We start from the raw sequence: 12,571 nt of genomic DNA, 5'->3' as shown, positions 1-12,571 counted from the left end.
ATAGTGTGGTATAAACCAAAGCATATTAAAAAATGCTTTTCACAAAATTTTATTTCAACCAGGTACTGTTTTCCTCACTTGCATTGAAGCATTTTTCTTTAAAAAAAAAAAAAAAAACAAAAAAACTATTATTATGTGACAATTTAAATATTCTTCAAATGTATTAAATATCTCATATTTAGTAGATTGAATAAAAAATTCTTTCATATTTTGTATATGAAATGCCTGTTATTTACACCTTGGGACATTAGGAAAAAGGATTTTTACTTTGGTAGATAATGTGGAATTTTCATCAGTAAAGATTGGGTGAGATTAAAGGACAGTAAAGTGAAAAATTGATATTGTCATACTTTTTGTAGAATTTTTTGTGATTTGCATTTGGTAAGGTGGGGACAGAAGCCGGGGAAAAGGAGAGTTAAACCAGTTTGGACATACACATGTCTTAACAGTTACAATGACTGTGTAATGTTAATGAATAGTCTACTGACAGAATCAAGGGAAAACCTCTAGGACAAAATGTGGTTACAATTAATGAAATATATTCCCAGAGGCCTCCAGGAAAAAACAAAAGGGAGATTTTTAAGTTAGTAAGGACAAGGTTCCTCCCAAAACCTTGGTAAGAGAAATGAAGGTAGTCACACTTGACTGAGGAAGTTCAGAGGATGTGGACTTTGAAGTCTCTAAATAATTGGTGTGTATATAGTTGAGAATTGACATTGCACTCTTAAGATAATTAGGTGGTGGTGGTGCTTAGTTGCTCAGTTGTGTCTGACTGTTTTGGAACCCCATGGACTTATAGCCTGCCAGGCTTCTCTGTCCATGGGATTTCCCAGGCAAGAATTTTCTTTTAAATGTCAATAGAAAGTGATTGAACTTTGTTTTCCTTCTTTAAACTGATTGCCATGTTTAAAAAAAATGAACTATTGATACTCCCTAGTTACTGAATTGGGGAACTTTAAAATATAAAATTAATAATATAATTATAATTGAGCATCTATATGTATTAGACATTGGAAAGCATTTTATGTTACTGTATTATTTATTAGTCACAAGAATCTTATAGAGGATAGATAGGTACAGTTGTTCCTATTTTATAAATATAAGAAACTAGGTCATAGAGGTGAATGACCTCTTCAATATTACATATTAGCTCGTGGAGCCATTTGAATCCTTGTCTTTTGACTCTCTGCTCCTCTTTTCATGATATGTGGGAATTTATGAGGTTTTCACAACATGGTTTACTTGAATTTGATCAATTAAAGTTACAATCAGTATCTTAGGAAAGGTAGTAAGTAATTTGGTCTCTAACACTATCATAAATATAGGCGATCACAACGTCGTAAATCAACTATATTTCAGTAAAAGTTTAAAAAAAATACAGGCAGTAAGTAAATTCTGCCTTAAATTTTACAAGTTGATCTATTTGAACTTGCCGGTAATTATTGTCATTATATTTGAATCATTATGCGCTCCTAAAAATGGAGCATAAAAACCTCTGGTATTTTGTTTCCTCTGGGTGAACTTGGCCCTTGCAAATCTGCATGTGCCAGGATTGGCTGAGGAGGGTGCTCTTGACTCTCAGAATTTCCTTGAGATCCTGTTTGGCCGTGGATGATCCCAATTTGAAAAATGAAATCTGGGGTCAGTATCTGCATTTGAACCTGTTTAGGCTCATCCTTAACACCTGCCAGAGGTACCCTCCTGTGCCAGTGTGGTATTAAAAACTAGAAAACTATTTCAGAGGTTACTGGAATCAGTCTGGAATTAATTTTCTCTAGGGGTAAGGAACCATTAAGTTTAGTATCCAGAAGATGCTTATAAAATTGTCTGTGATGAATTTTTAAATACTAGCAAACTGATACCTGAAAAACCCTTAATATTAGTTATTCCTGTGTAATTAACTCTAATATTCACTTAGTATTTAACATACATTGATTAGGTTTCTCCAGCTATTTGATCTCAGTTCAACTTTGTGTTACCAAGTATCAGGGAAAATTAAATGTGATTATAAATTTTGGCATCTCTGTCAAGCTATCCATTAGCAGCAGTAATTGATGCTAGTTCCTAGATAGAAGTTAAAACACAACTAACTTGATTTGTTACTGAGTGAATGGATTGATTCCTATCATATGTGAATTTATAAATGAAAAATGTCTTGTATACCTGGAAAATTCTGAAATTTATTTAATGACTTATTTAAAAAATCAACTATTTTATAAGAAATTTTAAATGTTCTATTCATGTAGAAAGATCCTTCTTTTATTATGGCAACTGATTTTTTGTTTACCTAAGAGAACCTGTTGCTAAAATAGTAATGAGGAAGGGTGTAATTTAAGTATAGTCATACACCCCTTGCTCTGCAAGTAACCAGAGTGCTATGTATGCATGTTGTTCAGTCTCCTTTTAGAAGGTGGAAGTCAAGAAGTCCTTTGTTTTTCTCTCTCTTGCACAGCCTAAAATGACGAATGTGTGATTTCAGTGGGATAAATGGCGTCCAAAGTCACAGATGCTATTGTGTGGTATCAAAAGAAGGTAAGTTGACAACCAGAGCTTTTACTTTTTAAATATTTTTATTTTAAAATGCATATTTTTAAAATTTGATGAATTTGTGTCAGATATTACCGAAAATAAGAAAGGTGATGACTAAAAATATTTTTCTCTAGTTTTTACTCCACATTGTCAGAGTATCTAGATTATTTTCAGTTATAAACCACATTTCCAGGATTCCAGTTCACATTTTATGAAAGCATTACATTTTTTCTTGCATTAATTTCTTTTGAGAAGAGGTAGGTTAACAGAGCTGTTATAATTTTATAACTATTTGACAGGGGTAACTATAGTTTTAATCTCTTTCTTGTAAGCTACAATTCAACAGCTGAATCTTTTCAGTAAAATAAACCTTTGGAGACTGTATTTTCCAAACTGAAATACTAAAATGTTTATTTTGACATTTTAGGAATAGTTGCCATAACTACTTAACTAGCTCTGTCATCCTATGTGTTTCAAAATAAGCTTTACCAATTTAATGTTTCCTTTATAAAGTATAAGTTCCAGTACCTTTTTTTTTTTTTTGAAGATACTCCTGTTTACTCCTGAAGAGTGTTGTTTATACTCTTTAAAATGTATTGTTGTTATATGTGGTATCTTAGATTTTTAACTTCTGTAGTGAATTATGTTTGTTTTCACATTTAAAACATTTTTATGCCTTATTCATTAGGTCCCTATTAACAAAGGATAATTAGGTATTTAAAGCTTTTCCTTTGTATGGGAAAATCAGGCAATTTTAAAATTTAGTAGTAAATAAATGGTAATTAGCACACTTTAAAGATTAGACAAACCTAAGAATACAGTCTGTCTTTGAATATGTTATTTCTTTCTGGGTAGAACATACCACAGATAATTCAGTATCACATTTTTCTTATGAAGTAGTGAGTTGAAGTATTGGTGTTGATCACACTATTCAGTCTTTTATGTTTCTATTTTAGTGTTAAAGTTACTTCTAAATTTCCAATATACTTAAAGAAAGCTGAATTAAATAAAACTAATTGTTTTTGCAGATAGATCTTTGAAAGCTTTTCTGTTAATTTCTACTTATGAGAGAAATGCTTATCAAAAATTTTATCCGACTTTTTATGTGCAAACATTTCAAACTTCACTAAAGATCATTTATAGAATGTATTAGCTTAACTGACCTCTTTTAAGATCAGAGAGTTTGAAATATTATATTCACATTCAGTAAGCACAGTAGCACCCTTCTTATCTGAGGGTCTAACAGCTTTGGATGTGTCTTAGTCACTCAGTTGTGTCCGACTCTTTGCGACCCCATGGACCACAGCCCACCAGGCTCCTCTGTTCAATGGAACTCTCCAGGCAAGAACACTGGAAAATGGATTGCCATTTCCTTCTCCAAAAGCTTTGGATATGTGCAATCAAAAAATTCTCCAGAGCAACCCTAACAGATATAACAAATTATATCTAGCAAATATAATCACATCATAATCACCAGAACCATTAACCAGATTTGATTTGCTTGATTGTTTTATTTTGCTTTTAAATTTAATTTTCTTGAAGAATACATAGGAATACTTTGAAAGATTACTTAATCTTTCAAGGCTTATTAAAAAAAAAAAAATAGCACCTGTAAGTACCCTTACCTATCCTTATCCAACCTCTGAGTTCTGTTCCCAGAGGTAGATGTTTTAAATTCCTATGCCCTGAATACTTTTTTAACCAGAATTTTTAGTCATTGGGAGGATGGAGGTGGGTTAGTGGAAAGAAATAAAAAAAAAAATGAAATCCTAATTATACAGTGAAAAATCAGTAAGAAATCATCTACAATGTAATATACTGTGATAATATTTCCTTTTATTTCGACAGTTTATATTTTTTGCTTGGTTTTTCTGGATCTTGAAAGTCTCTGACAGAGCTGACAAACTTTTGTTGTAGTCAATCACATTCAGGTATTCTACCAATTTCTTTTTTCCTTCTTGGGAATGACCTTCTTAGAACCCTCTGTCCACCTGCTGCATTCTTCGGTGGATTGTTCTCAACTCATGCCTGTCACCTGCCATCTTGGTATTTTATTTTATCATCAGCCTGAGAGTTCCTTTCACTGCTCTTAGATCATACAGATTTATTTTCCTCTTAAATATATCCTAGTAAAAAGAAGTCCTTTCAGAGGTGTTCATGTTTCAGTGAAAAAAGAAGGCTTGAGTACTGAAGCTTGATATTCCTGATTATTTGACTAAGGCAGATCATTTGATTTTTTGAATCTCATTTCTCTGAATTAATTAGATAATGATTCACAACCTCTTTTCAGTCATGTATCTTTTTGAAATTGTGATGCAATTTCCAGTTTCCAGGTTCTTATTTCCAGAAAACTGTATGTAGGGAACAAACAAAATTTTACATCTGAGTCAAGCCCCAAATGAAGAAGTCCTGGGTTAGGTGATTTTAAATGTTTTAATATTTTAGCATTCTTTGATTTTGTGTCTGTCATTCAGTAGTTATTCATGTTATATACTAGGAGGTATCACTATAAATAAAAACCAAGAAATTTCAACTTCATTTTCTTGAATATTTCTTTGCTTGTAACTCACTTTAGAGTCACCTTTTTTACTGGAGAATGGTGACATTTTCGTAATTTTGTTTTGAGTAATGAAAATGAGCTACCCCCAAAGACCATTACTTGATTTATGGACTGCTGTGGACATAAATTCTAATATCAGATGGGAAATTTCCAGGAGAAAAATAAGTATACATAAATTGGTTTTAAGTATTAAATGTGTGTTGATGATCTAGGTAAATATCTTGTTAAAAAAACTTTTAATAAATTGCATGGTTTATTTTGAGATTTTAAAAGTTCACTAGTATCTAATTCTAAACTTCATTTTGTACTGTCATAGCCATCTATAATCATGAATTTGAAAGTTCCTGTTGAAGCAAAGTGATTTTCAATGTTAATTTGGAAGACTCATTTAACCCTCAAGAATGGTAATAGAAGAAACCAGAATAGTTTTTGATTAATATTGGGCTTTTGAACTTTTTTTTTTTAATAATACACTGCTTTTCTTTCGCATTTCTCCTTTCTTGTTCCTGAGAAGACGGGATTATTTATCTTTCAGAAGGCATCCTAAATAGGGGCTTAAGTTATAGGAGGTAAAAGATAATTGACACACTAAGTATTTCTTTTAAAAAAAATACAACCTGTAGAGTTCTATTGTAAATATGTAGATCATATTATGAGAGAATGAGGTTATGTTTTCAGGAAATGAATATATAAAAGCAGAGTGGCCCAGATAAAACTCCAGATTTTAAGGAGGCACTAGTGACACTGTATAGAAATAGTAAGATAGTGAACTTACTTTATAGAACTGAGGAAGAACTATATACATCTTGGTCATTGCTTTTATGGAGTCAGTAGCCAGCAAGAAAATTGGAATGAATTATGTTTAATAGCTTTTAAATATGAGCCCACAGTGGAATTTATTTAGTAGTTTAAATGAGAAACTGGCCTTAGTATCATGAACTTGATTGATAACTACTGTCAACTATTGATAGTTGGGAACGTTAAATTCTCTACCATTTTAGTAAAGTTCAGTTGTGTATACTTGTGTGTTTGTGTGTATGTGTGTGTACTAAGGACATATGTAAGGCATTTCAGAGCAATAACTTGCCCGGGTCACACAGATGGTTGAGAAGTATTAAGTCTCAACTTTCATTTCCAAAAACCCGTGCTATTATTTGCAGTAAGACAAATCCAACTCAGCCTATCTTTAGCAAAACAAGGGACATTTTTTGTCTTTCAAGCTAAACCATGAAAAGTGGTGAAATGCATCTCAGGGTTGACTGAATTCTAAGACCAGAGCTTCATCAGAGGTGTCTTATCTGTCTCTTTCTTTCCTACTTTCCTTGAGCTAACATGTTTCTTCCTGGCACGTACATGCAAAAAACTTTCCTTGCTGTAGAAATACGCCCAGAGGGGCCTCCACTCTCCTTTTAGCTCCTTGAGGAGGATGTGTGGAGGACTGGAATACAGTGGGTTTCCTACCAAAACTATTCCCAACCTTTTTCCCTGTTGGAAGAACCTCTATTTTGTTAGGGAATTCATTATAGAGCAGTGTGGCCTGGGAGCATGTATCTAGTCTCAGAGGGCATGAATCCTGATCAGTCTAAGCCAGTCTGGAAGTCTATTTCTGTTGCCAGTGATTGGCTTAGAAAGAGGCACATATTCCATTTCTGGCTGATGAGATATGAAAACTTCTGGGGAAATCTTCCATCACTTAAAAAGAGACCCAACAATAATAATAGCAAAAGCTATATAACATTTGTTATGTACCAGGCATTTTCTAGGTTTTATATATATATATATATATATAAAATTTAACATAAATGAATGAAATGAGATACAGGGTCTGCTACCTGTCTCTGGATGCTTTGGGAGAATCTCTGCTGCCTGAAGCTGTGGTAAGCAAACTTGCTTCCAAGAGGGGAACAACAGGCAGAGTTGAAAGATGGAAAGAACCTGAATTTTTCAGGATTTTTTGAGCCATGGAATTAACTAACTCTGGAAATATCTTACTTTGAAACTTCTTATTGTATGAGATACTATCCCCTCATTTTTTTCAGCTACTTGAAGTTTAATTTCCTTGCAGCTGAAGGCATGCTAAATAATTAACCAAGAAATGCTTTCTGATGATATGTAGTTTCCTGTATAGTCCTTTTTTTTTTTTTCTTTGAATGGTTATAGCAGTAGATACAAGATTAACATCTACCAAAATAGAAGTCCTGAGCCTCAGACCAATGGATTTATCACATTTTCTCTTTTTTTTTTTTCTTGAACCATATTCTTACAGGAATCATTAAATCTTCAATGTGATTTTTAAACTACTGTGCCTTATAGTATGATGTGATTAAAAGAGCATTTGTATTTGATTTTGTGACATTGGTTAGCTTGTAATATTGAGTGTGTTATCTAATCTGTGTGAGCCTCAATTTCTTTTCATCTGAGGAGATTAATGCTTCCTCTATGTGCCTGAAAGGGTTGTGAAGCAGTAAATCAACTTTAAATACAGTTTTTAAAAAGGTTTTTATTACTGGTTTATGAATTGTTCATATGCAGTATCTCTCTTAAAAATGATTTGAGTTTGAATTTTATTTACAAAGAAGAAACTATGCTATACAGTGGTCAGTTCACTCCACCCTGAGGTTAGCTTCAGCCCTGACCCTTGAATTGTTTAGCTGATGTTTCCCCTTTTTGTTGAAGCTAGTTCAAATTAGACTGTTACTTGTAAAAGAGTCCCAACTAATGTATCGAGAATATATAAATTTTATTGAGGTATGATACATACTCAGAACCACACAGATTATAATTTATTATATATATTATAAATTTATATATATATTTACAAACTGAGCAACTGCTTGTGTTCAGGACTTTGTTTGCTGTTTACAAAATAGGACTCAGATCAAGAAAGAGAATGTTACTAGCTTTACAAAACCTTCAGGCTCCCTTTTAGTCACAGCCTGACCCTTCTGACCAGTGTATGAGGCAGTATGTCTTCATGGTAACCAGAACACAGGTGTGGGGGTTGGCAAAAGATTTTGAATCCTTTTTCTTGAAAGCATGTATGGTTCTGGATAAGTGTCGTCTCTGAATTTCACTTTCATGATATATATAAACATTGTCCTTTATGCTTGCATGCTAAGTTGCTTCAGTCATATCCTTTATATTTACTTGAGGATTAATTGATGACATATGTGAAGTGTTAGCAAAGTGCTCTTCACAGGTAGGCCTTCAATGAATGAGAGTTATTTCTGTTATTATTGCTTCATGTTCTATGCACTGATCAGAGGAAGTTCCACTAACTTATTTCAGAGTGCTTTATTTCATGGATTCTAAAAATTCTCATGAGGCTAAAAAGATTCTTATTTGTAAATAAAAAACCTGAAATATCAGTCTTCTGATACCCAGTATTAGAACAGTGGGTATTTAGTTGATATTTAACACTCATACAACAGAGACATGATGAAGTGTAATTTATAAACCTCAACTTTCTTTGCTTCAGTCACTGCTCATTTTTTCCACCATTTCCTTTTCAAAGTCACTTTCTTGCCAAAAATAAAGATTTTTCCTAGCAGAAATAGATTGGTTAGTTTAGTTACTGAAATATTTACCTTTTCACTTAGGAATTTTCTCCCCTATTTTGGTCATGAAGTTCTTGAAATTTTCCACTCTCACAGTCTCTCCAGTTTGGGTGCTTCTAATGTAAATAGTTTGAGTTTGAATTTCATTTACAAGGAAGAAGAAACTATGCAGTCGTCAAAATAGTTTGACTTTAGAGATCATCTGGTTCCTGTTAAACTTTTTGCTTTACTGATAAGAAACCTGATGCCTGTAGATCTAATAACTTGATCATAGTCATGAATTAATGATAAAACCAAAACTCAAGTCTGCTTTCAGGCCGCTCTTTTCTCCTGTACTAAGGTTGCTTTGAAAAACACACTGAAGAAACTTTTATAAAATTCATCTGTTGAGTGTGAACTTTTTAAAAAAACTTTAAAAAAAAGCTTCATTTAATCTGTAGATAAACCTTAAAAGAAAGCTGAGCACCGAAGAATTGATGCTTTTGATCTGTGGTGTTGGAGAAGACTCTTGAGAGTCCCTTGGACTGCAAGGAGACCCACCCAGTCCATCCTAAAGGAGACCAGTCCTGGGTGTTCATTGGAAAGACTGATGTTGAAGCTGAAATTCCGATACTTTGGCCACCTGATGCGAAGAGCAGACTCATTTGAAAAGACCCTGAGGCTGGGAAAGATTGAGGGCAGGAGAAGAAGGGGATGACAGAGAATGAGATTGTTGAATGGCATCACCGACTTGATGGACATGGGTTTGGGTGAACTCTGGGAGTTGGTGATGGACAGGGAGGCCTGGCATGCCACGATTCATGGGGTCGCAAAGAGTTGGACATGACTGAGCGACTGAACTGAACTGAACTGAAACCTTAATAAAGAATGTTTTATGTTCCCCAACTCCCCTTCCAGCTTCTGTCCTTGCTCATCCCTCCTACTGTTCCTTGGCTTCCAGTTAGAAAGGACTATGCCATTGTCTTTCAGTTCAGTTCAGTCACTCAGTTGTGTCTGACTCTTTGTGACCCCATGGACTGCAGCAGGCCAGGCCGCCCTGTCCATCACCAACTCCCAGAGCTTACTCAAACTCAGGTCCATCGAGTCGGTGAGGCCATCCAACCATCTCATCCTCTGTTGTCCCCTTCACCTCCTCCTGCCTTCAGTCTTTCCCAGCATCAGGGTCTTTTCCAGTGAGTCAGTTCTTCACATCAAGTGGCCAAAGTATTGGAGTTTCAGCTTCAGCGTCAGTGCTTCCAATGAATATTCAGGACTGATTTCCTTTAAGGTTTACTGGTTTGATCTCCTTGCAGTACATTGTCTTTATTGCCTCTTTAGCCATTGGTCCTCGAGTTGCTGCAGTCTGGCTTCTGCCTCTGCCTTTCTGCTGGAAGTACTCAAAGGTCAGCGGTGATAATAAACCGTTATTAAAACAACACCTAGTGCTTCTTGTGGATTTACTGGGTGTCAAACACTGGGCTCAGTGCTTTGTTTACATTGAAGGGAGAAACCTGGAGAATCAAGGCCATGCAGGACTTGCAGATGTTTTTGACTTAGTTGGATAAATTTTTAAAAATCAAGTCAACATGAAAGAGCAGAATATTTCAGATAAAAATATGAACTTGGGGAATATGCTGTCCAGTTTGCTACAGTCCTCATGGTGAATATATGTGTACTTGGACCTACCTCACCTCTCCTTTATATCACCTGTCTGACCCCTGTAGGAACATGGTTTACTGTCTGCACTTTACATAGATATTCAGGGCTTTTTAAAGGTAATTTCTTTTGTGAGAGTGTTTGAAAGGGTGTCACCTTTTTTTAAAAAAATAGAATTAATATACATAGGTATTGATTTAACATTAATGATTGAATGATGATGATAATGAAGGTGCTTAGCACTGCCACGTATTTAAGTAGCATCTGTTTTTCAGAGTGCTTCCATATTATATATTTTCATGGTTTGATTTACTATGATAATGAAATGGATTAACTTGGTGGCTATATCAAGATACTGTAAGAAGTTGTATAAGATTTCTAGGACTTTCATAATTGACCACAAACTGGATGGCTTAAAACCACAAAGTTGTATTTTTTCCATGGTTCAGGTTGCCAGCAGTTCAAAATCAGCATCACTATGGTTGGTTCCTTCTTTTGGGAGGCTCTTGGAGAGAAACTGTCCATGCCTGTCATGTAGCTTCTATGCAAACACAGTCCTTGGTGTTCTTTGGCTTGTAGATGCATCATTCCAGTCCATGCCTTCAGCTTCACATTGGCTTCTTCACTCTTTCTGTACTTCCTCTTCTGTTCCCTCTTGAGAATAATGGAATTATTGTTATTAATTATTGTTATTAATAAAAATTTGGATACTTAAAGGTTTTGGTTAATAGTTTTAAAAATTGGACATTTCTATATCTGTTAAAATAGACATCATCAAAAGAAGGGGGCAATTTTCTTTTGTATTTTTGATAGCTCTGTATTTATTGCATTTAGTTGCTCTCTCCTTTGCTCTTTGCTTTAATTTCTAGAACAAATAGCTTCTTTTTTTTTTTTTCTTGTAAAATGTCATTCTTTATCTGAGATAATTTGAAATACTTTTTTTCATGATTAAGGAGAGATATTTTAGGAAGGAACAAAACAAATGATGCGTTAAAAAGTGGATGGAGTAGGATAATTTCTTAAATTTAATAGCCTAATTTTACATAGTAACTGTGAAAAATGAACCATACTCTTTGATACATATTCTGATACATTTCTTCAAATAGCCAAACTTGTTTTTAAAAAATTGACTTTTTCCAAAAATTCTTTTACTGCAAATGGTATAGACATGGTCACTTTTTAATATTTTCCTGAATTGTGGTTGTTGCTAATTGTAGTTTAATTGTGTTCATTGTGATTTGGTCTATAATACATTGTCGTTTACGTGTGCTCTTTTCTCATGAATTTTCACTTCTTTGGCCTTATCCTCATTTGTTTAATCAGTTAGTAAAACTGTAGGTAAATTCATTGCACAGGGCTCTCCATATCCCCAGGTTGTGTATCCACAAGTTAAGCCAAACTCAGGTCAGAGATGTTCAGGAACAAAAAATATTCAGAAAGTTCCAAAAAGCAAAATATGATTTTCCCAAGCACCAGCAACTACTTACATAGCATTTTACATTGTATTAGTTATTGTAAGTAATCTAGAGATGATTTAAAGTAAATGAGAGGATGTACATAGGTTAAATGCAAATATTATGCCCTTTTTGTAAGGAACTGGAACGAATCCCCTGTGGATACTGAAGGAGGACGTGTCTGAAGCAAAACGTGAGGGAAGATTCAAGGAAGTTTCTCTTTGGGTAAAAATTCAAGTACTCCAGTGAGCTGATTCTGCCGCCAGCTTTTTCAGTGACTCAGAAACTTACTTCTTTCTGTTTTTTTTTTTTTTTTGGCCTGAGGCTGTCACTCTTTGAGGTTGCCTTGTGTTAGAACCTTGTTTCTAAGGAATCAGAAATGTAGAGAGGGAAAAAGGTACCTTAGAAATTAACCTTTTTAGTATCTTTATTTCACTGATGAGGAAACTGAGACACTGAGAGATAAGAGAACTCAATAAGGTCTTGCTTTTATTTATGTGTTTGTCTTTACCTAGTCTAGAGAGCTGTCAACCATACTATGAATTATTGAATTTCACTTTTTGAGCAAGCTTTACCTGTACTTAATTGAAATAGTAGAGTCAGCTCCCATGGATGAAGCAAATGGAAACAAAACAAAACAAAACAAAACCTTGTAGGATTTCCTAGCAAAGTCCTTCTGGGCTGCTACATGGTAATGTTTACACACTCCAAGGGGATCCATATTCAGTCCTCCTTAGTATTAAAGTACTAAGTTAACAAAAACAGTATTAATAGAAAATTATTATTATTAAAGTTTTTGAAGTATCTTTCCCTGTGTTCAGATATTATGAATACAT

At 34.2% G+C, this 12,571-nt stretch overlaps 1 protein-coding gene across 29 annotated transcripts in view; it reads left to right on the top strand.

The window, feature by feature from the left end:
* The window catches only part of PHTF2 (putative homeodomain transcription factor 2), a 228,681-nt gene that overhangs the window by 40,202 nt on the left and 175,908 nt on the right, over positions 1-12,571 (top strand). For 27 of the 29 annotated variants that reach the window (XR_009735859.1, XR_009735858.1, XR_009735857.1 and 24 more), the window contains exons 2-3: positions 2,453-2,532; positions 11,875-11,960. Coding sequence is in view for 4 of the 29 variants with exons in the window: in XM_061413850.1 (XP_061269834.1) it covers positions 2,466-2,532; positions 11,875-11,960 (153 nt within the window). In the remaining 25 variants the exon portion in view is untranslated. The remainder of the gene's footprint in view (positions 1-2,452; positions 2,533-11,874; positions 11,961-12,571) is intronic. The other 2 variants (XR_009735861.1, XR_009735860.1) reach the window with 1 other exon arrangement.

The sequence above is a fragment of the Bos javanicus genome, chromosome 4 (genome assembly GCF_032452875.1).
Source record: "Bos javanicus breed banteng chromosome 4, ARS-OSU_banteng_1.0, whole genome shotgun sequence".
In the NCBI taxonomy this organism is placed as follows: domain Eukaryota; kingdom Metazoa; phylum Chordata; class Mammalia; order Artiodactyla; family Bovidae; genus Bos; species Bos javanicus.
Note: the sequence above shows the minus strand (reverse complement) of the source record. Positions and strands in the feature narration are given on the sequence as shown.